This window comes from Lagenorhynchus albirostris, chromosome 16 (genome assembly GCF_949774975.1).
Source record: "Lagenorhynchus albirostris chromosome 16, mLagAlb1.1, whole genome shotgun sequence".
Taxonomy (NCBI): domain Eukaryota; kingdom Metazoa; phylum Chordata; class Mammalia; order Artiodactyla; family Delphinidae; genus Lagenorhynchus; species Lagenorhynchus albirostris.
The window spans coordinates 47,015,096-47,041,564 of record NC_083110.1 but is presented as its reverse complement, the minus strand read 5'-3'; the positions used below and the strand labels follow the sequence as shown (position 1 = coordinate 47,041,564).

Sequence of the window (26,469 nt, the reverse complement as noted above, 5' to 3'; positions counted from 1 at the left end):
AGCAGTGGGTGGTATGGATTCCCTATCCCAGGCCTCTCAGGCTGGACTCCCCATCTCCATGCATTTTATTTTTCTCTTCTTTTGTATTACCTACCCTGCATCCTGGCACTCAGTGACTGTGGAGGGTAGGGAAGAAAAAAAGGAAGAGAGATCACAATGTGAACACCCACATTGCATAGTGCAACAGGCCTGGAGCTGGGCGATTCAGAGATGCGATCTCATTTAACATCAAAAGTAGCCTTATGAGGTTGCTATTTTTAACCCACTACAGCGATGAGAAAAAACAAAGCCTCAAGAACATGAAATAAATTCCCTAAGGTCCCATGGCTAGTAATGACAAAACTAGTCTACCTGCCTCTCAGGTCCTTCCCTCCTCTTCACTGACCCTCTGTTTTGAATGGCTGCTGTAACAAATTACTGCAAGTTTGGAAGCTTAAAACAACACAAATTTATTATCGTACAGTTCTGGAGGTCAGAGGTTCAAGACAGGTCTCAGTGAGACCCTCAATGAGGGTCTCAGCTGAAATCAAAGTGTCGGCAGGGCTGTGTTTCTTTCTATAGGCTCTAAGAGAGAATCCATTTTCTGGCCATTCACATCTTCTAGAAGCTGCCCCCAATCTTTGGCTTGAGACTCCTTCCTCCATCTTTAAAGTCAGCAACAGCAGGTCAAGTTCTTCTCATATTGCATCACTCTGACCTTTTCTCCTGCCTCAGTCTTCCTTAAAGGACCCTTGTGATTACATGGGACCCACCTGCATAATCTAGGACACTCTCCTCATCTCAGGGTCCAGTGACTGGCAACATTAATTCCAGCTGTATCCTTAACTCTTTCTTGAGATTTAACACTTACAAGTTCTAGGGGTTAGGATGTAGACATCTTGGTGGGGGGAGCCTTATTTCTGCGTAGCACACCCTTCTTTCCCCCAGAATTCTTTGGTAGATTCCTTTCTGAGGCAGTATCTCCCACTCCTCTCATAAAACCTCTGGGGAGAGCACCAGCCCTTTAAAGCTTTCAGAGCAGCCACTTTAGGAACCGGCTGCTCTCTGAAAGAGGTAAGGGAGTACTTTGTGGGGGGGGCAGTTTTCTGTTTCCCTGATGATGCTCTTTGTGCCTTCTGCTGCCTCTAATGTCATATATCCACAGTGGCAGCAGGGGGGTGAAACATGGTTGTTCATTTATTCATTTGGTTGGTCGTTTATTCCATAAGCATTTAGCGAATGCCTAGGACATGTCTAATACTCTGCCCATGGAATCCTAGAGACTAATCTTTGCTGAAAGCCTTCTCCTAAAACACTAAGTCAAATTTTTTGTCTTGAGTAGGATAATGCTGCTTTTTTGTGGGTGCTGCTTTTAAGGAAAGAGGCAGATCAAGAAAGAAGGCGTGTTTGAAAGACTTGGGAGCTGCTCTGTGCCTCCCATTTGGGGTTTGAATAAAACACTTGAGTAGGTGGTTCAAACAAACATAACAAAGCAATGGCATTTTTTTCATGATTCTCAGTTCCTCCCTTTTGCAGATATTTGCCTTCCATTATTTAAATGTTTATCCAGTTAATATAACTTGATGCCTAGGCTGTGATGCATTGAATTAAGATTTCTGTAACAAGTATGATATAGTAATCCATTCAGCAGAAGAGTAATAACTGATAACACCTTTCCATGTACATTGACAGGGGACACTTAATCAGTTTGATAACCCTAATACTCTCACCATTATTATTCGCTATGCCTTCCTTTGTTTCAAGTCTATCATGATGCCTTTCCCAAACTATAATAAATGTATGATTTGCTTGCGAGTTTAATGCTGATTTTCCCCCATCTTTCTGTAGTTCCTGAAAATTTCAGTGGCTTTTTCTCTCACTTAGCACATTCATGGATTACCTTATTTTTAAAAAATCACTGAATCTATTTCAAATACCAAGGAGATCAAAAGAGGAGTTTGATGGGGGGAGGAGAGTCAGGTGGTAAATGAATACCTTGGTATCTTTGGCAAAAATAAATGGATTTGGATTAGACTGTTAAGCTTCTGCTGTAAAGTTAGAAATTAGTTATCTTCTATAGTTACGTTCTTTTCACTTGGTCTTTTGCCCTGAGACTGTACTTTCTCTCTCCTCAATGGCAGTCCTTTTATATTCTTTAAGGAGAAGGATGATGAACTCTTTAAGAATCTGATCAAAGCTATGAATATGAAGATGCTCATCCTTTCAAAATATACATGTACACATAAACACAAAATTGCATCTAATTATGAAAATTTATCAATATAAGCAACCTAAAAGTCCTCCCATGAATCCAGCATTAAGGACACCTGCTGTAAATGTTATACTCCTAAAACCCAAACAAATCAAGAACCCCTCATTAGCCCAGTCTTGTGTTGTAGTCTAAGAGACAAAATTCAACGACCAAAAGGAACGTAAAGTAATTCTCATCTTTACTAGTATCTTTTATAGAACTTTAAAGAATATCCAAAATTCATCATCCTTAGCAGTACTTTTTGAAGTTTCTCTTCTCATTCCTTATATATCCCACTTCTAGAAGCTCCCTCAAATCTTTCTGCACCCTCAACTCTAGTCTTCCACAGAGTTTTCCCTGATAATCAGCCTTGCAGGCTTATCTCTTTTTTTCTTTCCTCTCTTCAGCCTCCCATTCACATTCCTCACTTTTGACTCTATCTCTTTTTTTCCCCCCTTAGATAAGTAAATCCTTTTCAATGCACATTCCCCATTTTGGCTTCCTCAGGGCTTCCCCAGTTGATTACCTTGGTTGACGTAGTACTGCCCAGGAGTCAGAAGGAATAAAAGAGAAAAGAGGAAATGTGCAACAGCTTAAGGCCAGAATTTTCTTTAGAGGTTTGTGTTTGGTGTCTGCAGGGGGATGTGTACACAGAAAAGCCTGAGGTCACCCACATACTTACATTATTCCCTCATGAGATTAATTTCTGGCCGGTAGCTGTGTCTGATTTCAGCATTGGAAGATCAGGTGGTAATTGATATTGCCATTTTTTCCTTTTCTTTCTTATGTATTTTCTATTTTATCCTCATTTTCTTCTCTTAGGCAGGTTGAAACTGAAAAGCAGGGACTGACTGATTGTATGAATATACCAAAATTATGAATCCAAATGATTGCCCCCTTCAACATAGTCAGTCACCCTAATAAGCCACACCCTTATTTTAACAAGATCAGGCATCTCTTTCAGAGCCAGACACGTATTCCTCAGCATGTAATCAGTTGAATCATGTCTTTGAAAGCTGAGCTTGAATTTAATGTTTTAGAAACAACCGAAGTCATTTGGACTTAAATCTTTTTAATAAACGGATGACCCATCTTGACAATTTTCTTAAATGTTTTTATAGAACTAAAGAAATATAGCTCTTTGTATTTAATCTGTTTTAATGTGTCTAGTAAGCTGATTCTAAAAGCTGCTACCCCTAAAAGACATTCGCCAGTGCATCACAGATTTAACCATAAGGCCTTCTAGGATAAGTGCTCTGAAAGACAATAATCAGTTGTGTTTATCAGTTAAATACATTAGATGTTTTGTTTTGTAATTTATTTCTAGGATAAAATCATGCTCTTTTGGTCATTCTGCCACTAAGACTTTTCTCCCATATTTGTGTCTTGTAATTCCTGGATTTTTGATAACGTGGTGTGATTATGATCTTGGACTTTGGAGTCAGACAGTCAAACCTCAGCTCTCCCTGTGCCTTTGAGCAAGCTAGACTGTAACTCTAAGCCTCAGGGCCCCATCTGTAAATGGTACAACTGAACCTCCCTCATAGGGTTGTGGTCAGAATAAAAGGAGAGAACACAGTAGAAAAACTAGCACAAAGCAAGTTACTACAAAACTAGCACGAAGCAAGTTCTCAATTAATATTATTAAACAGGGGTAGCAAGAGGAGGAGGAGAGGAGTGATTCCATGGTTATTTCTTAGTAGATGAGCTCTGTGTGTATCCTGCTCTCTTTTCTGGTACCTCTCTTCATGCCCACATGCTGTCCTACTTTTTTATTTTTTCTTACTCTCTTCTCTTTTCAGAGTCTCTGTCTTTTCTCTTTGTTTCACATACACAAATAGTTCTGGACAAGGATATTTCAGAAGGACTGACTCAATGCCAGGGGCTGTGACACTAAGTCATTCCATAGGGACTGTTAACATCAGACAAGATGAGATAAAAGTGGTGTATCCCTGTAGACACAAGGACAAGGAACTCTTGTCAGTTTTTTTCAGCTTATAGATTCTCAGCTTCTTGCCATTCATTCCGAAACTATCTTGTATGGTAATTTAACACAATTTATGACATGGCTCAAAATTTCCTGGCATGAAATTATGGCCACAAGAGCATTCTTGCCTATGTGCTGTAAGTTTATGGTAATATGGAGAGCCAAAACAGGCCCTTTGGGATCTATGGACTATGGCATGACCCAATCTACCAAGAGCAGGAAATCTAACAGGTGTCAGTCCTGAGCACTCCTTTGAGTAATCTCTCACCTCTTTCTCACTGGCACAGAACTAGCCCGTTGCTTCGCTTTATTCTGAGGTAACTACATACGCATGAGATCATCAGCTGAGAAATTCTGATCATTGAATTAGGGATGTTCCGTCACAGTTTAATTGAAGTTTATGGGCAGATATTTCCCCTTTTCATAAAATTCCATATTATATGAGCTAGTCAACGCTTTAACACATATGAATTTAATTAAATCATTTTTTTTCAAGTACTCATGACAGGAACTTACCCTGCCACGTAGTCAGCATCACACTTTTTCAAAAAAGCTATTTTGAATAGCATTACTTTATAGAAAACTTTAAAAAGGAGTCTGTGTCATTTTTCCTGTACAAATGCAAAAATATATTCATCTGTGCCCAGTATTACTACTGAAAACTGGATGATGGATGTTATTATATGGGTGTGGACAACCTAAAAGAAATAGGCCCTTTCCCATAAAGGGAAGTCCACTTGGTCTGTTTAGAGTAGACATCAGTATTATGCTCTAAAACTAACAAGCTGAACTAAAAAGTTCAGTTAACAAATGCTATTTATACCAACATTAGAAATTAATAATATATATTCATCTTTTCATTTAGCATACATTTATTGAGTTCCTACTATGTGCCAGACATTATACTGGATTCTAAAGACTCAAAGACAGCTCCCTTCATTCAAGGACCTTCCCATATAATCAATAAGGCTGACCAATAAGCAGGTAATCATGATATGGTACAGTTTGTTTTAAGAAAGGGATACACAATGGACTGTGTGCACACAGAGCGGATTTGAGGAGAAAGTGGTAATAAATAGCTTCCTAAACGAACATGTTATTTGAGCTAAATCCTACAAGATTAAGTCAAAGGGGCAAAGGGAATGATGTTGGAATGATGTTCTAACATTGTGTACACTTTCCCAGAGGCAGGAGAGTGCAAGATACATTCTTGTTTTTCATCTTGATCTTGCCATCATCTGTTATAGCATTCATATAAACCATGACAATCTACATCATCATTTTATTAGACAGTGTATATGCATAATCATTCTCTCTCTCTCTCTCTCTCAAAAATGCCATTTATTAATCCCCTACTCTGTGTAGCTCACTAGGCTCTGTATGTAACTCGCTTCATCTCTACCCTGTGAAGGTTTATACTTCTTCCCCATTGCATAGGTCAGAAAGTTGGGGAGTTGAGAGCTCAGTGCCTTGTGTGAGGTTCTTCCACTAGGACGTGGCAAATATGTAATTCAAACACAGGTCTATTTAAAATCTAGTGTTTTTAAACACTCACTCTACTGATGGTAATTGAGATCTGGCTTTCCTCCAATTATGACACATTCTTCTACCATCATTCTGTTGGCTGCTGTCAGTTAGAAATAATAATTAACGTTTATACTCTGATTTTAGAAAGTACTTTTATACTTGTTTTCATTTGATCCTCACAACAATTCTGACAGATCAGGAAGCATCTTTGTTTAAATGAGGAAACTAAGGTTCAAATTGACTGGTGTGCCTAACATGATGCAATGAGTGAGCAGCAAAATAGAAACTGAATATGTTACTTTTACATTCAAAAGTCCAAGTTTCACACTGTATACAAAAATTAACTAAAAATGGATCATAGACCTAAATATAATACCTTAAACTATAAAACTTCTAGATGAAAACATAGGAGAAAATCTTTACAATCTTTGGTTTGGCAAACATTTCTTAGATAGCATGCAAAAAGCACAAGCCATAAAAGAATAAATTGATAGGGCTTCCCTGGTGGCGCAGTGGTTGAGAGTCTGCCTGCCGATGCAGGGGACACGGGTTCGTGGCCCGGTCCTGGAAGATCCCACATGCCGCGGAGCGGCTAGGCCCGTGAGCCATGGCCTCTGAGCCTGCACGTCCGGAGCCTGTGCTCCGCAACGGGAGAGGCCGCAACAGTGAGAGGCCCACATACCGCAAAAAAATAATAATAATAAATAAATAAACAAATTGATAAATAGGGCTTGATCAAAATTTTAAAAATGTTTTTGAAAGGCAGTGTTAAGAAAATGAAAAGACAAGCCATAGACTTGGAAAAACATATATCTGATAAAAGACTGGTATCCAGAATATATAAAGAACACTCACAAATCAGTAATAAGAAAACAAATGGCCCAATCATTTAAAACTGGGCAAAAGATTTGAAAGAGCACTTCACAAAGGATAGGTGTGAATTTAACCATGGAGGTGTAAGAGTTCTACAATGAAACCACAAAACATTGCTGAAAGAAATTAAAGAAGACTTAAATAAATAAATAAAAGTTATCTCATGTTCATAGATCGCAAGACTTAATATTTTTATGATGACAATATTATCCAAAGTGACCTACAGATTTATTACAGTGTCTATCAAAATCCCAATGGCCTTTGCAGAAATAGAAAAGCTAATCCAAAAATTCACATGGAATTGCAAGGGACCCCAAATAGCCAAAACAATCTTGAAAAAGAATAAAGTTGGAGGAGTTACATTTTCTGATTTCCAAACTTACTGCAAAGCTACCATAATCAAAACAGTGTGGTAATGACATAAGAATAGACATATAGATCATGGAATAGAATCAAGAGCCCAGAAATAAACCCATACCTGTGGTGAGTTGATTTCTGACAAGGTTCCCCAAAACATTCAATGGAAAAGGAATAGTCTCTTCAACATATAGTGCTGGAACAACAGGATATCCATATACAAAAGAATGAAGTTGGACCCTTACCTTACACCACATGCAAAAATTCACCTAAAATGGATTGAAAACATAAATATGTGAACTAAAATCACAAAAATCCTAGAAGACAACATAGGTGGTAAATCTTTATGACCTTGTATTCAGCAGTGGTTTCTTAAATATAAAACCAAAAGCATAAGTAACAAGAAAAAAAAGTAGGTAATGTGGACTTCATCAAAATTCAAACCTTGTGTGCACAGAAGGATTAGCAAGGAAGTGAAAAAACAACCCTAGAATAGGAGAAAATATTTGTGAATCACTTGTCTGATATGGGTCTACTATTCAGAATATATTAAGAACTCTTATAAATCAATAGCAAAAAGCCAAACCGTTCAATTTAAAACTGGGCAAAGGACTTGAATAGACATTTCTCCAAAGAAGATACAAATGGTCAACAAGCACATGAAAAGATGCCCACATCATTAGTCATTAACGAAACACAAACTAAAACCAAATGAGATACCATTTCACAACCACTAAGATGGCTATAATTTTTTAAAAAAACGAAAAATAAGTGCTGGTAAGGATATAGAGAAATTGGAATGCTTGTACCTTGCTGGTGGGAATATAAAATGGTTTAGCCACTGTGGAAAACAGTTTGGCAGTTCCTCAATAAAACAAACATAGAATTACAGTATGATCAATCTATTCCAATACTCGGTATAAACCCAAAAGAATTGAAAACATGTGTTCACATAAAACTGTATACACAAATGTTCACAACAGCATGATTCACAATAGCCAAAGGTAGAAACAAGCCAACTGATGAATGGGTGAATATAATGTGGTATACTCATAAGATGGAATACTATTCAGCCATAAAAAGCAATGAAGTTGGTACATGCTACAGAATGGGTGAACCCTGAAAATGTTACGCTAAGTGAAAAAAACCAGACACAAAGGCCTCATCTTGAATGATTCCATTTATGTGAAATATCCAGAATAAGCACATTCATAGAGACAGAAAATAAATGTTTGCCAGTGACTATAATGATAAATTTCATGTTACATGTATTTTACCACCCACAAAAAAAAAGAAGAGATGTGGATGGCAAGCAAGCACACAAAAATATGCTGAACATCGTTGGTCCTTGGGGAAATGCAAATTAAAATGACAATGAGATACCATGGCACACCTACTAGAATGGCTCAGATCAAAAATTCATCCCCAAATGCTGGCGGGGATGTGGAGCAACTGGAATTCTCACGTATCACTGTGGGAGTGCAGCAGGGCATGGCCCCTTAGGAAAAGAGTTTCACAGTGTCTTACGAAGTTAAATATACACTTACCATATGACCCAGCAACCCCACTCTTAGGAATTTACCCAAGAGAAATGAAGTCATATATCCACATCAAAACTATATGTGAATGTTTGTAGCAGCTGTATTAATAATAGGCAAAAACTAGAAATATCTCACATATTAATTACCTGGTAATGGTCAAAACTGTTGCATATCCATAAATGCAAAACTACACTGTAATAAAATGGAACAAACTGATAATATTTGCAATAAACATGAGTAAATCTCAGAAGCATTATCTATGTGAAAGAATCCAGACTCATAGGCTACCTACTGTATTATTCTATTTGTATGACTTTCTGGAATAGGCAAAACTGTAGGGACAAAACACTCACGCCAGGGGCTGTGATTGGGTGAATGGGGCTAACTGAAAAAAGAGGCACAAGGGAATTTGGGGGAGGCTGATGAGAACGTTCTCTATATTGTTTTATAGTGGTAGTTACACAGCTGTGTACATTGTCAAAATTTATAGAACAGTACACATAAAAAAGAGTGAATTTTACTGTATGTAAATTATACCTCAATTAATCTGACTTTAAAAACCACTTGTTTTTTTAACCTCCACTATTGTCTGAGGAGCACAAGCATTGACCCTTTTATTTTCACAGTATTAAAAGTAGAAAGAAGGTTGTTTCTAGACCTGAAGATCAAAATGGCTGCAGTCTTTTTGCCATAATTTCAGAACCCAACCAAAAAGCTATTGGGTCTGTTCAACATGAATGAGGACCAGAAAGAAATAATGGCCATGCTTCTGGGTTGTCAAGAAGAAGGGAAAGGGAGTGGGAGAAGGGATGAAGAAGGATTGAATTAGTGGGAAATTAAGCAGCTATTAACTTAAGTGGGGGAGAAGCAGTGATTAGACTCAGCTGAGTAGGAAAGATGATTTTTTTTTTTTTTTTTTTTTAAGTTTCTCTCTCGACTCAAAATATAAAGCATTTTTGGCCCTCTACATCCTTGGAGCCCAAGCAATTGGATCCTTTGAGAGATTGTGATGCAACATTTATATTTAGATGAAAACAAAAGGATTCAAGTCTGTTAAATCACCTTGTAAGTAGGAACTGGTTTTTGTATCCTCACACCTTATACAGTGCTCGGCAGCTACCAGGAGCACAACAAATATTTGAAGAGTTAATGAATGAATATACTAAAACTTGCTGAAGGACAGAACGACTTTCTATTAAATTAAAAACGTTAAAGGGAAATGTAATACGACTGTTGTTTTGTCCATTATTACTGCCACAGTACTACAGAGAAAACAGTATCTCATTCTTTATTGTGTGCTTGTTCTGAATAAGTCATCAAAGTAGACTGCTCCAGTGTTTTCAGGACTTTAAAAGACAGAATAGGTCTAAAAGAATTCAATGTAGACATCACCAATTGAATATACAGTTTCAGCAAACTCTGTCCTTTGCAGTTCGAGCCCGCTGAAGCTGCTACATGGATCATAGAATTGATTTGTGGCACATTCTGCCTGCATCTACCCAATGTTTTATTAAAATAGAATAGACAAATACCAATAAAGAGAAAAGCTACACTGAGAATTGACCAAACCACATCACTTTCTTCACACCTAGGGTATTGCAACCAATAGTTATTTTACAGCAGCTCTCTGTGTACCAGATACAGAGCTCTGTAGCCAGAAGCCCAAAATACAAGCAAACCTTTCCCTAAAGCACAACAAAGAAACGGGTTTATGAAATCACCGTTAAATATAATAGAACACTGGAGAGATGAGTAGAACAGAGGCAAGATAAGATGATGCACATAACACATAAGAACCAATTTAAAATGTGCCATCTCTGCAGGAAATCAACCATGTGTTGATAAAGCTCTTTATGAATTTAAGTACTACAACATAATATAGGATTGAGAGCCTCAAACACGAGTGACCAAAAGAGGTACAATACTTTTTAAGGAAATATACCTAAAAATAGATTAAATGGTATCATCAGCACCCTGAATGTATCATTATTATCCCAGTTCTGAGTATCACTTATCTTCAGTAATATGCGGTATATGGTTAAGAAATAATCCTTATCAACACTTTTCTTAAGAATGTAACAAATATATTCCATATGTCTGTGATTTCTGGCTGTGCCACAAAAATCTGCACATGGGGAGTTGACTCTTCTAAGAAAGAATTTTTAAAAGATAAAATAATTAGACATAAATTGGCCAGAAAAATTGTGTTTTTTATCCTTTGTCACACCTGTAGCTTTCAAGAATGTATTTACCATCTCTGAGGGAAAAAGTTATTTAAAGGATTATTTAGACTTTATGTCTGTGCAGGCTCAGACAGTTTAGCGCAGTTTAGCTATAATCTGTGGAAATAGCATAGACTGTGTCACTACGGTCTCCATCTTTTGAAATAAAGGCAGACATCTGTATATCCCTTTATACACATGCATAGGCATTCACACATACATACTCATCTAGTTCTATTTTATACCCTTTTCAAGGTACTCTTTATACAATGGCATTTTATGAGATGAGGGTGAATTTTCTGGGTATGAAACCATCTTTACTACCTATCTGAAGTTCAGACTGATTCAAATATTCCTAGTGCCTTTGCCTGGACTCCACAAAACGTGAGCTAGAGATAGAGAATTCAGCTTTCCAGGAGTGATGACGTAAGTGTCAGCGCAAGGATTATGGACACCAGAAGAGTTGTTTCCTGGACAATGAAGTTGCTCAAGAAAGGAGTTAGAATGGTGAGGTGTGATGACACAGAAGGAAAAAGAAAAATTCAGAGACAGAGAAACCAAGGGAAGTTATTTTCATAGAGAAAAAAATTCCACCACATTTAAAGACCACTTGAACACTGAGAATTTAAAGCTTTCAAAAGTTTGAATTAGTTTTTTGTTCGCCCGTGTACATACATCCTTTGAGCAAACATTTATTCGATACCAACCATGTACAATGGAGATGTAAATGGAGATGCTGGAAATACAAGAATGAATAAAACACAGTTCCCATAGCTTTCTATTTCTGAGGACTCAAAAGGCTTTTAAAAATCAAATATCTCTTACCAAGTTGTAATTTGGTGAGTTAAATGTAGAGGAATCAACGACATCTTACTGCCTTTTCATCAAACTCCAGAGGGACCTTAAAAAAAATAAGAGAAAGAGATAGACACATTACATTTTTAATTTGGTCAATAGAAAACATTTTGTACTGTTAAAAAAAATCTGTATTCAACTTTCATGTCTCATATCTCCCTTTCCTGTATCACAGAAATTTACTTAGGGGTCAGTAGTATTTTTCACTATTGACACAACACTACAGTCTCATCTTTTTCAGAGTGCCTGGACTAGTTCCCCATCTCTAAATATGTAAACAAACATTTCCATTGACATCAGCATAAGTTATGGTCTCTCCTTCATTTATTTACATTTCTCCCTGTTTTTGTAAACAGGCATATATAGATGCTTATAATCAGTGCCTTGGGAATACGGTAAGAATGGGAAGACGTAAACAGAGAATCAATACAAACCACATTTACCTTCTAGGTACTTGCAATTTGGAGATAGGTATGTATTCCACATTTGATTAAGTCTTTATCCCCCATTCCTATTTTTCTCCACACCTTTTATGATTACTACCTGAAAATTTCGCTTCAGGTAAACAAACAAAATGTTTTACCCCAGATTCTAGGTCTATCTAGATTAATATTTGTATAAAAGGGAGGTTGTGCAAGTTTCTGGGAAATAAGTTTTGCACAAGATTTTATTCCATTTTTTAAAATTACTCATCCACTCCCCAAGTCCAAACTTAGGTTGTCCAGTGTTACCTGAGATTACTGATAGTTTTTCAAAGCCGACCTTTGCTTCTCCTGAACCCCTCTTTTATGGGCAACATTCCTCAGGATGACAGAGACTCTGCTCTGAGCCACATCAGGCACCTCACCCCAGAGCAGTGGTTCCAAGCGTGTTTACTTCATGGACTAGTAAAATCCCTCTAACTATTTTGGGAACCAATATAATATTGCTGTCTTTTTATTCTGCAGTTAAGAATTTAAAAAGTAAAACATAGCTACAAGAATTTAATGCAAAGAATAACCCACCCAAAAATATGTAGTAAAGATATCACCTCATAACAATTTATAAATAGAATACATTTTGCTCTATTAAAAAGTTCATAATTCTTATTTTTTCTCTTCTTGCCATAGACTGACTTTTGGGAACCACTACCTTTGAGCTTTGCATAGGGGCTCTAAAAGAATAAGTTAACCAAATATTCAATTTCTGCTGTTTATGTACTATGGCATGGGTTCAGGTTTACACTGGCAGCAGAGTAGAGGAAGTGAGGAAATGTATGAATCAGCTCCATACCATCTCAGGCCTCCTAGCTATTCATATTGCCCGTGTGGTCAGTACCTCACAAACACAATGGACAGGGGAAATGCCAACACAAAGATATTATTACTCAGAGCTTACCCCAATCAAGTTAGTGTGCAACTAGGAGACAATAAGATTTCCTAGAAATCCAGGGACGGTTTAAGGAAAGTCACCCTCTGACATTGGAATTGATTAAAAACCGGTTCAAAAGATGTAGTGTGTGTATCAAAAGCACAAGTGATGGTTTAGACATCTCCATCTGCTGTCAAGACTCAGGCATACCCAAGTTTAAATAAAGTGACCCTGAAGAATGTAGAGCAACATAAGCAAACAATAAAATTACCTACAGTCTTTTATAACACCAGAGCGTTTTTTTAATGTGAATTCTTTCAAATGCAATTGAGAAATAGGAGGGCAGTAGTACCACAGGGGAATCGTATTGGTTTTGTACATGTTTACGTTTTCTCACAAGCAAACAAATATTTGCTTCAGCAAATATGAAAATCTTAAGAAAAAAACTGAAAATCTCCAGAGGTCTCTTCCTTTAGTGCCATAGTGGCCGCTACAGAGGCCTCAAGAACCACTGGGTTTTCCACCATGTTATGCTCTTCAGCAAAAGTGTAAGTGCTGATGAAATAACATTTCCCCTTTGGTAAAATGATGGACTGATGAAGAAGGCTATATCCTGGATGTTTTTAATTTTGGTCAAATTGGTCTCTTCTAGAAGCAGCTTCCCCTCAGGACCTATTACATCTCAAAGGAGGAAGCATAAGCCCCAGAGTTTAGGCTGCAAAGATGTCCCTAGATTTAGAGGCTGGGAAAATGTTATTAATCTTGCTAGTCACTTTACTTTATTGTTTTTGTTAGTGCTTTCAAAGTTCTTTAGGTTTTGAATTACCTGCACCAACTCTATCTTCCTACAAGCCCTGATACTTGTAACACACAGTTTTATAGAACTATGGTTGTAGCCAAAATATATGTATTTTATTTTCACCCAGCAGTCAAAGACCCGATGTGACCCATGGAAGGGCAATGGTCTAGAAGGAGGTTACTAGAATGTTATTAGAAGGAATTGGAATTGAGCTTCCAGCATCATTAGAGGAAATGGCTCCTGATGTGATTCTAATTCTTGGCATTGAAATATCTCTGCTTTGGACAAAGGCAATGCATCAGACTCTCCTGGCTTAACGGGAAAAGCGGGGAAAAAAACAGTAAAGAATATTTAATTCTCTTATTTCTAATTACGTGTTTGCTCTGCAGTCTTCTAATCCAGGATTGGTATATAGGATTCCTCTCAAGTGCCAACTCCAATTGACTGGTAGTGGCTGCCTGAAGCGATGAAGTGAGAAGGATGCTGAGGCCACTTCTGGGCTCAGTGGAGAAGAATGCCACAATTGATTAGTGATGTCTGTCAGGAGATACCGCACATGTGTCACCCCTATAATCTATGTTACAGTTGAGGAAATTTGCCTACTAAGATGAATGGTCTGGGCAGACAACAAGATTCGGTTCTGGAATCGGTAAATTTACCTTTGTGAATGAACAAATCGATTTTGTGATAACCAGTCCATCTCTGTCAGTTTCACCTGAGGCTGCTCATTTGGGTGAATTGAGAAAATGGAGGGTTTAAACCAGCAACACTGAAGACCTTAGAAATCGTGACACTGAGATGGTGCTTGCCTGAAAAGGCCCTGCTTAAAGGATCCTGCCATTCAGTATCTTTGTCCTACTTAAGCATTTACTAACTAGTAAGTTAGTAAATGCATAACAAGTACTTCTTCTCTTACCCTATTTAATATTTGCCGTATTTTATCAATTGTAAGATGCCATCAAATCGGTATGCACCAGGAGACAGTCAGGATGTAGTGTTCACACATGTGAATTTGGTTATTTTTAGTGGTCTAACAGTGGGACCACCACCACAACCCCTTGATATTTAAAGTAACAAGTAATTTAAGGACCATTTGAGAAAAGAATATGAGCCTTGGTTGCTCCCTAAAAACCTTTCTTTCCCACTGGAGAGAAAGTTCACAATCAGAACTTGGAGAACAGGTATCAGCGTCTTGGAGGAAAACCCCAGAAAGGACAATTCAGTGGAGCATCCTTGTAAGAAATGGTGCATGGCCAGCACTCAAGGCTGCACAGAGGACAGATTGTGTGGGGAAGAGCATATGGACATTGCCACCCTTAGTGAAAGCATGCTTCACAGAAGTCAAACTCTGAATGTGAAGATTCTGGAAAAGCTAACCAACTTATTCCTCTTTTATTTCCTTTTTACGTTTGCAAAAGATCTACATGTAGATAATTCTAAAAGAACTTCTCTAGTAAGTATAAAATAAAGCTTTGGGTCATGCTGACACCATTTTAAAAAATTTCTCATTGGTACTTAAAATATTGATGATGCCTTAGCTTCAGTGAAATGCAGTGTAATCTACATCCATAGCAAGCTGCAGCAAGCACCTGATTGTTCATAGGTTGTCTAAGTTCTCTCAAGTTAGCTGCACAGCTAGGATTAAAGCCTATGAGACCTTAATTCTTGCCTAGGTCACTTGAATATCCCCTAGTGCCATATTTCAGAAAGTAAACAAATGGGCTGAATGGCCAGCTAGAACGGGTCACCCTAAAATAGAGCCACCGTGTAGGCCAAATCAATGGGATTGTTCTATGGGTAGACTTTTGACAGTCCAAGGACAAGCTTTAGCTGTCAACATAGGTTTGGAAGAAAGAAGGTGCATTGTCATGTGAGTCACTGAATTTTTTTGCTAACCATCAACTATAATTTTGTGGAAATACCCATTTAGCCTACTTGTCTGCCTCCCTCTTTCCTTTCATCTTTAATTTCATTCTTACCCCCAAGGGACTATTTTTGTGTGACTTTTCACAATTAATAATCATTACAAAAAGAAACTATTAGGTTAAATCATATAAAAGTGGACAGTATTTTACCATTTCTGACCTACAGAATCAGCAAATTTATGTAGTTTAATTTAATACATGACATAGGAGACATTCACATACAGCAGTTCGCAGAGACATTTATCATTACTGAGAGCCTTCTAAATACAATAGCTCTTCCATTTGAGCTTCTGCCAGCTCTGCGGGAGCCACTGAGCAACACTTCTTGTGTAGCTGGTCCCCTATGAACACCATTTGATCAACTATGTGTACGATATTCTGTCTTTTTATAAACTCAGTAAACATTTATTGCACACTTCATGTGGGCTAGGCACCGTTTTCAGCCTTGGGTACAAAGATTAGTGCATCACAGTGTCCTCACTTTTCAGAGCATGCAGTCTAGGAAGGGAGACAGGCATGGACATAATTACAGTGCAAAATAGCAAGCAACATAATAGATATAAATAACATGCTGAAAAGGCACTTACCCTGCCTGGCAGAGCAAGAAGACCTCTGAGCAGGTGACATTTGTGCTAGTTCTTAAAGGATAAGCAAATTACTTGGCAGGAAAGACAGGGAACAATACAACATCACTAAGCAGAATGACTTGTTCAAAGTCACAGAAGCACAACAAAGGAGGATGTGCTTGCAGAACCTTAGTTTGAATGTAGATAGGACACATGGCAAAAGTGAGAGAAGCAGCAAGAGGGCAGGCTTGGATGGAGGTAAGATTGGGTTATGAAGGGCCTTCAGTGGGGGGCTGAGGAGTTTGCAGTTTATTCTACAGGTGGAGAGGAGTCACAAGACACACATGGGTTTAAATCTCTTAGCTATAAAACTGCTTTTTCTGCTTTGAATTTGTATGTCCAGTCCAGTCATCACCTAAGTATATAGAACCATTATATTAGCGACCCACAGTATCAGCTGCTGCAGTCTGAGTTCTTTCTTACCCGCCCTGGCACACACGTGAGCCCAAGCATCCTGGATTTCCAAGGGGTTGTTTCAGCCCTGACATCTCTCTTAAACACAGTCATTGAGCTGTGGTTCCTCACTGTGGCTGGAAGCATAGCCAAAGGCTGCATTACTGTGAGATATTGTGGCTTTGACAATTACATGCTGCTCCACTGCAGGGCTCTCTACTTCACATGGGTGAAGGAGGCTGCTAACACACCCTTCATGTTTTCATATTTTCCTCACTGGGTAATTGTAAAATGGGCGAATCCACCTAAATGCAGCGAGATTGATTTCATCCCGACTGCAGACTGGCTAATCAGTGGCCCAGTTTTCCAGCCGTGTGATCTGGCATCTGGCACTTACCACTCATCAAATGAAATTACACAGCACCGATAAATGACCACCTCACCCCTAGGCAGAACCTTTTTCCTTAAGCTACCTCCTGCTTAATACTTGTCTAATGTTTAACAGTGCCATGGTTTATCCATACAGGGACGTCAGCCGGAATGTATCAAAACTTTACTACAAGTGGAGATTTATATATGTGTGTGTATAAACATAGACACACAAATAGGTATATGTATATGAATATGTATGAATGATTTATCCCATTTATGTGAATTTTCCAGATGACTAGTAAACATTTTTGTTTTATTTTACTTAAATTAAGTCTTTATGGAAACATTTCTGAAGGGGTTGGAGGGGCGAGTTCAGGAGTTCTGCTTTGTTTGAATGTTTGTTCACCTCTGAGCTTTCTGTCCTCAGGAAAGTAACAGTCTTTCTGAGTCTCAGCTTTCTCAGCTATAAAATGAGAATAATAGCAACTACCTCATAGGTTGCTGTGTGAATTAAGTGGGGTGTGCGTGTAACGCATTTGCTATGCAGTGAACATTCAAGAAATGCCAACAATTAATACTTTATGCATATTAGAGTTGATTCTGGAATATTGGGGCCTTCATCATGAGCATTAATGATTGCAGGAAGACTAATAGCTAGTACCCTTGGGGACTATTAAGAGCCAGAAAGTTATTTGCCCTCCACTAAATGACCCCAGACTGCCAGGCTTTTTCCCAGCCCTGTCTGGTTTTCGAGTGTTTCTACAGCACCCCTTGCTTTCAGACTACGAATTGTCATGTTCTAAAATCGCTAATATATAGGAGCCCAGCAGTTTCCTTTCTCCCTTAGTGTTTCACCGACAACTCAAATCATCCAACTTGTTTAAATTCCATCTAAAGCAGGAGATTAAAAAGCTCCGACTGAACACCCAAGTCTGTGCTTCAGTGTCTGTACTATGTGCTATCTATTTTAACCACTCAAACGTCTTTTCTACCCATTTCAAGGCTATCGGCTATGGAAAGACAAATAGTGCACGATCTCACTTACATGTGGAATCTAAAATAGTCAAATGCATAGAAGCGGAGAGTAGAATGGTGATCGCCAGGGACTGGTGGGAGGGGAAAATAAGGAGATGTTGGTCAAAGGGTACAAAGTTTCAGTTATATATGATGAATCAGTTCTAGCAATCTAATGTACAGCAACATGACTATAGTTAATTATACTGTACTGTACACCTGAAATTTGCTAAGAGAGCAGATCTTATCAATTACCTTGACTATGGTGATTATTTTGTGATGTATACATATAATACAACATCAAGTTTTACATCTTAAATATATACAATTTTTATTTGTCAGTTATACTTCAGTAAAGCTGGGGGGGAAAAGAAATTATGATTCAACATAATAAATTAAAACTATGACCTAATTTTCTTAAAAGATTATCTGCTATGTCTATGATAGATGATACTGCTATCAAGTGACCTCCAGAAAAGTGAGGGGATACTTTTAACATTTTACATTTGTATCTGATACAGGTCTTTAAAGGTCCATATCTTAAGTGATTCAAGAAGGAAATAATTGTACCACTTCTTTTTTCTGAAGCAAAATATGGCATATAAATAAAAATATCTATGCAAGATTTTTTGTGGTTTTAAAAAATTATAAAAGCGTATACTAACTCAGCCTATCAGAAACCTAAATCAGCTCCATAATCCAAATAGCATTTATACATTTCTTGATTTTTTGGTGTGATTTTTAAACAAGCAAATCCTCATGGGCCTTATTCTTTTACTCTTCATGAAAACACTGTATAAGGGAGACCAGAACTGCCACGTTGTAGTCTATGTGAACGGCGCCCCCTGAAGTTGTGCGGGAAAGTAGTCCCAAGTGAGACTGCCTTTATAATAGCTTTGTGTAATTTGGTTTTTTAGGGAGTTTTTGGTGCTTCAGTAGCCAAACCACCAGTGTCCAAGATAAATACATTCATCTCCAGCTCATTCCACTTGCTGTGAACGCTTGTTAGCAACATACATTCCAATTTAGAGAATAATTTTTCCAGGAAATAACCTCTATACCTTTTTCATCATTTCAAATATTATAAACCTGCTTCTACAAAATAAAATAAGTCCCAGACTTCAGCTGATTCTCCCTACTTTTGGTGCATATGTAGTAAATTCTAAATTCTTAATAGACTTTATTTATAAATTTTGTGTTCTTAAAATTTGAAACACATTTCTCTTATTTTGCCTCTCAGTTATGTCCCTTCCTCCTGTCAGCCCTCTCCCCCAACACACACACACACACACACACACACACACACACACACACACACACACACACACACACACACACACACACTGTGACCTGCCCCACAGATTCCTAAACAGTACCCATAGGCTGTGATGTGTACACATGCTTCTCCTTCTCTTTGGAAAGCCCTATACCTGTTTCCTCCCCTGGCAAACTTATGTGTCCATCAGAACTCACATGAAGTGACCAGTCATGCCCCTTTGAAGCTTTCTCTGTCCTCTGTCAGGTGTGCTGGCCTCCTCCCATGTTCTTATAGCACATCGCCTTTCACTCTGTCTTAGGCCTTAGACACTTACATGCCAGCAGTCATGCTGAACTGGAAACTCCTTAAGGACATGACCCTTTAAATCTCTTTTGAATCTACCTTGTCTGGCACATAGCAGGTCCTCAATAATAGGTGAATGATTTCATGAATTTTGTTCTCCCTAATGAAAAGATTAACTGTTCTTTCAACTAATTTAGCAGATCACGACCTATTAATTTTGAAGTTCAATACACTTCTGGTTATCTTATCAAATAACTGAAAAAGTAAACATTTAAAAATTTCAATGTAAACACTTGGGCGAGAATCAGGCAATTCTTCAGCTCTTCCAGGGAGACCAGATATGGTTACATTTGCACAGAGGAGCAATTTATGGAACTAGTTGGAAATATTCTATGTTTTCAGGCTATCTTCTTTACCAAGATTGAAAGTCAGTACATAATTGACAATAAAAGGATATGGTGTTCTAATTAGTGGGAATAAAGGAAAAGAAGTCCTTGCCCTTGTGACTGATTGGTTTAGGAAAATGTTTTCATTCATAGAGGAAGGAGGAGGTCCTCACTTTTTTTTTCCTCCCCATGGTGAAAAATTTCAAGCTGAATGACAATTAGCACTAATCTGGAACTTTATAAATTGTGATGTAGCCTTGCTAGTCAAACTGTGAATGTATACTGTTTGCACTTAATCCTTAACTTAGCCCAGGGGCCTTGGCTTAGTTTTCCATTGCTCGTTGGGAAACACCTTGATTTCTCCAGGTAGAGAAACGTTCCCCAGGTGGACATTGACGTGACAGCACAACAGAGCACAGAATGTCAATTTCAATTATTTTTTTTAACATTTTCAGGTTACAAGTGCTGCTGCCAACTCTCCCGGTCAAATGACTCTTCATCTGAAACCGTTTCTTGTGTGTGGAGGGGATGGGTTTACTCAGTCCAACTTTGATGGCTGCATCACTTCTGCCTTGTGTGTTCTGGAAGCTTTAAAGAATCATATTTAGTACCTGTATTCTTATTTTTTACATGTACTTTGGGGTTTTCACAATTTTCTGTTATTGATTATTTTGTTTTATATTTTGTTGAGAGAAATTACCGGAAAAGTGCTCTTTACTGATTGTTATTTTTCATATGGAGTAAAAAATCAATTTTATAATTTCAACAGTTACAAGTCATGCTAGAATGAAATTCCTTGTACTTTATACTTTTTTCCACTTTTCTGAATTGCCATGTCTACTCCTTGTTGGAGGCAAAGTAGTGCTTAAGAAAAACAAATGACTCTTCCCCCAAATTATGTCAAATCAAAGTAACAGTTCATGTTCAGAAACCTTTATTATTCTTTTGAAAATTTCAATCCCTAGTGAAGAATAATCATTATCAAGGCCTCATTATAAATCTTCAAGTATGTCCTTGATTCAGTATTTTTACAAATTGCCAAACTACAAGATTCCTCCAAACTGTGGATAACAGAGTATAATTTTTGTTTCTCATTTCTCTTCCAAGTTATTAAATGATCCTGAATTGTAGGTCACATATGTCATCATCTCTAAGAACGCAGTTTGGAGGGCAACTTGACTGACAAAGAAATGCCTCTTCAAATTTTCAGAAAATAACCAGATTCAACTTGACTTTCCAAGTCACACAGTACTTTTTAACCTCAGGAAAAAAAAAATCCAGTCTTAATAGGAAAGATAAAAATTAAAGAGAAACTGAGAGAAATTATATTGATCTTTACCTTTTGCTATCTCCTGTCGCTAGTGCTGTTACTTTTATGTCCTCTGCAGTATGTGCTGTGGCATTTAGACTCTGTCAAGTTTAATGAATTTAATACAAAAAAATTTACTGAACCAGAAAATAGATGCACTTAAAACAGTTCAATATTTGCCAACTTAGCGGTTCAGCATATCACCCACATGCTTCAGTGACAACCCCATGACTTGCTGGCTGGAGAGAAATTGATCCCCAGCCTTCCAAACAAGCTACCTGTTGCTAATTTGGAAAGTGAAATGGTGAGTTCCATTTTGCCATTTTGAAAGGAAAGAAATTGTTGCAGCCTCTCAAACTGAGAAAAGTTCAACCAAAGACTCCTTAGCTTGGTAGTATTTAAAATCTCACACTTACATGCCCACTATCATACATACACACACACAGGCACAGGCAGAATTTGTTTATGTAACTACAGAGTGGGTTTTGTGATTCTATGAAATGTCATTATACATCTCCTATCAGCAATCAATTCATGGAAAACTGAAATGCCTACATGTGGTTAACATCACTTATTTTTGAAAGCATAGAAAGGAAAAGGGAAATTACTGTGATCTCTGGTATGATATGATAAAAATATTGAGATTTCTTTCATCATTTTGGCCTATATTTGATTAACATTTGTCTTTATTCTGGTTATACCCTTAAAATATGGTAAAACAGTACATTCAAATATATTAAGTAACTATTCTGTTTTTAACTAATATAATTCTGGACCCATTTGAGTGAAAGCATACTGAAGATTTAAAAGCAATGTTATATTCGTCTGATGAGTGTATATACTCCCAAGAAGAGAGAGAAAATGATTTATAAAGGTGGAGTGGGTTACCTACAGAAATTATTCTAAGCCATTACTGACGAGTTTTAATATCTATTCATTCGAAGTATGTTTCCCTAATAATTGTGCATCTGCTTAAAGAAGACTATGGCAATACGAGAATGCACTCAACCCTGCTTAGTATGTAGATCCTTGTTACTTTGCTAATTTAATCATTTTGAAAATTCATTTTACATTTAGATCCATCTCTGATAGAAACAGACCAATTCCCTGATGCTCAAATAAGGAAAGAAAATGTTTCAAAAGTTTGTTTCTCTATTTTCATTTACCTCTTCCTCTTTAGAAATTGAAATGGATATGGAAATATCTTGTGCTAGAAGCCATCAAGCCTCAGATGGCCAGGATGCCCTAAATGACCCAGGGCAAAGGCAGCTAAGTCCCCTGAGAAATAGGGGTCAGCACCTTTTGGCAGAGTTACCAAGGTGTATGTATGTCAGCTCCACAGGACCACACAGCACCACAGTACTGCCAAACAAGAACTTTTATTAAACCAGCCAAGGAAATCTGCTCTGTTTTGAAAGGAGCATATTCAAGTGAGAAACGGCTTGAGCAGTGGGATGATTTAATACTTGTTAGCTGATAAATATAGACTTTGCTGGAATAAAACTTTATGATGCAGGGTTGAAAAGCTTAATTACTAAACTGTCTATACACATCTTGCTCAGGCAGCGAGGGTGACAAATTATAGCAGTCAAATAGTATTTTTCACCTCTGGCATTTCTGAAGGGGAAAAGTATGCCTAAAAACATCGAGAAAGCAGTAATAATCCCAGACCAGATATTACTGAGGGAAACGAAGACACGTCATTGAGTCACCAAGTCTTCTGTGCAAAATGCCACCATCACCACCCCTCCGCCTACTTACTGCCTTGTTAAGTAAAAAGAACAAGGTCAATTTTACATTTATCTGGCATTTTATACATATATATATATATATATATGTATTTCCATCCTCCTAACATCTTGTGAAATAAACAGAGCAGAGAATTCTTATTCACATTTGACAAATGAGGAAACTGAGGCACAGAGATTGGCCAACCAAGGTCACATCATCAAATGCAGGACAAGAACCCAGGCCTCCCATGACCCATTTCTATTTACATGGCACCGTGCCGGTGCCAGATGAACATGATAATTAAAGCTGAACTGAAATATTAGTTGGAGGTGCAGTCAGCACCATGTGGTCCTCTTACTGATGTTTCATTTCAGAGAGCTAACACTAATCCTGATGTGATGTATACAGGAATCTAATATAGAATAAAGTCTCCGTAAGTACTAGCTAAGTGATTTACATTCCTGTCATTTTCATTTGCTGGTTTATTTCCTTCTTTGGGGGGCACTTGCTGTGAAAAATGGCTGTATCCTAATGACACTGAATTTCAACCCAGCAGTAGTTGGTTAACAAACAGGCTTCCTCTGCATTCAGCGTTTCCTTCTGTATTCCTCTTTGTCTCTCTATTCCCTTTGTTTCATTCTCTCCTCTAGTAGTTTCTACCATTTCTTTCTCCCCTCTTGTTTTTCCCTCCCACTTCTTATCCTGTGTCCCTTCTCAGAAATCTGGAATATAAATGCGATCACATTATGACTCATAGCATTTGTAATTTTTTGCTTTAATATAATCTCTTTTCTCTAAAATTTAAAGCAGCCAATGCTGCATTTTATTCAAGTTGATAGGATAATCATTATTTTGATTTTTCAAAAGTAATGCAAGAATTCAAAACTATCTGTAGCTTTCAGGGATCTCAGTGCTAATAACCTAAAATATATATGCAAATCATGGTATCAGGCTCTGTGGTGGACACAATGGAATATAATTAGCCATCTCCACCTAAAGATGCTAGTTAGGGGAAGACAAGTCCCATAGAGTGGGAGGCATGGTAAAGGTACACGTTGGTGGAATCGCAGATAGTAAATAAGATGCTGTATCTCATGAAACTGGGAATCCTAAGAGAAAGAACCATGTTTCCTTGGAAGAGAGAGGGTCTCCAGACAGAAGCAGAGATCCCTCAAGAAAACACTTTCGACAGCATCCCTCCCCTCCACACCATAGCTGGGCAGACCTGGCTGACTCTAGGAATCCAAACTGGGTATCAGAGTGGTCAGGATAAGTGAGTACTTTCTGTGGAGAAGGCTCAGTGAAACACAGAATGTAGTCTCTGGGAAAAGGAAAAAGCCTTGGCAAACCTCAGACTAGCTAGTTCAGGACTGAGCTGCTAGAATCCAGTCTGGAATGTCCTTGTGTTTCAGCCAGGTAAGCCAGGGAGGGTTGAAATGGTACTGTGTCCTGTGTTTCCTTCTCAACAGACAGTAATTATAGTCCACTTAAGAGTTCACAGCAGAATCCGTCAAATGAACCTGCTAAGGAAAAAGAATTTCTAAAGAGTGTGTTAATTGAAAAGGCACGCAGAATCATAGAATCCTGGAATGTCTAAATTTAGAGCAACTTGGAGACCATTTAGACCAGTTCTTAGCCATTTTGGATTTTGAACCTACTAGAGAAGCTATGGAAAGCTATAAGATTTTCTCCTAACAACAGCAACAAAAATAACGATGCACATAGAGCCTGCTGGCTAGCTGCCTGTTTTTGTAAATAAAGTTTTATTGGAACGTAGCCTTGCCCACTTGTTTGTGTATCATCTGTGGCTGTTTTTGCACTACAACAGTAGCGAGGGGTGTTTGCAACAGAGACTGTATAGCCTACAAAGCCTAAAATAGTTCCTATCTCGTCTTTTAAGAAAAAATTTGCTGACTCCTGTTTTAGGGGGTTACAAACCCTCCAAAATCTATTTTTAAACACCCGGAGGTCTATGGACCTCAGATTAATAACATCTAAATCTCCATCCTATTGCTTTATGTAAATATAGGCATAACTTAGATCCACACATCCGGTCCATTTTTCCGTGATCCTCTGCCCTATTGTAAATCCTTTAAGAGGAGCAGTACCGCTTGGCACTTAAAAACACATCCCCTGGAGTTAAATAGGTCTGTGTTTTAATCCAGACTTTTGCTCCTCATTGTGTGACCTTGCAGTTAAATAGCCTCACAGCCTCCTTCATCACTGAAAAATGAGTTAGTGGTAGCTGCCTCATAAGATTGTTCTGAGGCTTAAATATATATAAAACCTTAAGAGAGTACTGGACACATAGTAAGTGCTTAATAAATGATAGCAATGATGGTAGTGATGATGAAGGGGAAGAAGAAAAGGGAGGAAGAAAGTATAAGCAGATCCTCCTGGTGCCTCTGAGGCCCCTGCGAAGGCCAGTTTCCTCTGCATTTGCGTAGGACAAGTAGGAGAGTTGATGGTAAGGAGAGTTTGTCCATTGACTAAATGATGGTGAAACTCGGTAACAGCTCTAGGTTTCTTCAAAACCTTCATGAAACAGAACAGCAGGGGCTACCTGAACCCAGCTGTGGGCCACTTTCTTTTTTCCTTTTTTGGTAAGTAGACGCTTGGGGAAAAGGTGGTTTGCTCTAAAGTGGTCCTTGAAAAGAAACCAGGGCTAGGTCATTACCAGGAGTAGGGATGAAGTAATTAGAAGCATTCTCTGCAATGAACGGTGTCTTCTCCTCGGCAAGTGTGTGTGCTGAATGCAAAGAATTGCATGCTTGGATTGGATTCTGCTGAAGATTATTTACTTAAATCTCTGAAACGCTGTGAAAACTGGGAGTGAGTTAGTTCACATTCTTGACATGTTTGGCTAAGTATGCAGATTCATTTCCCGTCCCTGGCCTTCATTTTAAAAAGCCCAACTCCTGGTAAGTTCTATGACATCCCGAACCTACCACTTTCTAGCTGTGTCATCTTGGACCAGTTTCTTATGTCTCTGAGCCTCAGGAGCTTCATCTATAAAATGGGGATACTAATTTTACCTGCCCTGGGGTTATCCTGAGTGTTATGGAATATACTATGTAAAGTGCTTAGCACTGTGCTCTGCACATAGAAAGTAACAAATGTGAGCTGTTATTATTACTATTATTGTTAGAGAAAGATGACTTAGGAAAATCATTCCCTCTCATAACCATCACTGCACCTCTAGGTAGCTTTAAATCTCGCTAGGAAGCCAGTTCATTATAAACTCAGTGGGGACTGTAAGTTTGGCCTTAGTTAGAGTCATTTTTCCTCAGAAATTCTTACTGACCCTTGAGTGAATGAATGAATAAATGCTTTATGGTTTATTGTAATGCTCCTTAACATACCCTGCACAGGATCCTGGTTTTCCTCCGCCAGTCTAGTCTCCCCACTCTT

The 26,469-nt window shown here is 38.1% G+C and overlaps 1 protein-coding gene across 3 annotated transcripts in view; it reads left to right on the top strand.

Moving 5' to 3' along the window:
• Positions 1-22,018, top strand: part of RNLS (renalase, FAD dependent amine oxidase) — a 267,966-nt gene extending 245,948 nt beyond the window's left edge. For all 3 annotated transcript variants that reach the window (XM_060126440.1, XM_060126439.1, XM_060126441.1), the window contains one exon: positions 20,474-22,018. In XM_060126440.1, coding sequence (XP_059982423.1) covers positions 20,474-20,626 — 153 coding nt within the window. In that variant the 3' untranslated portion in view covers positions 20,627-22,018. The remainder of the gene's footprint in view (positions 1-20,473) is intronic.
• Positions 22,019-26,469: the final 4,451 nt, after the last annotated feature.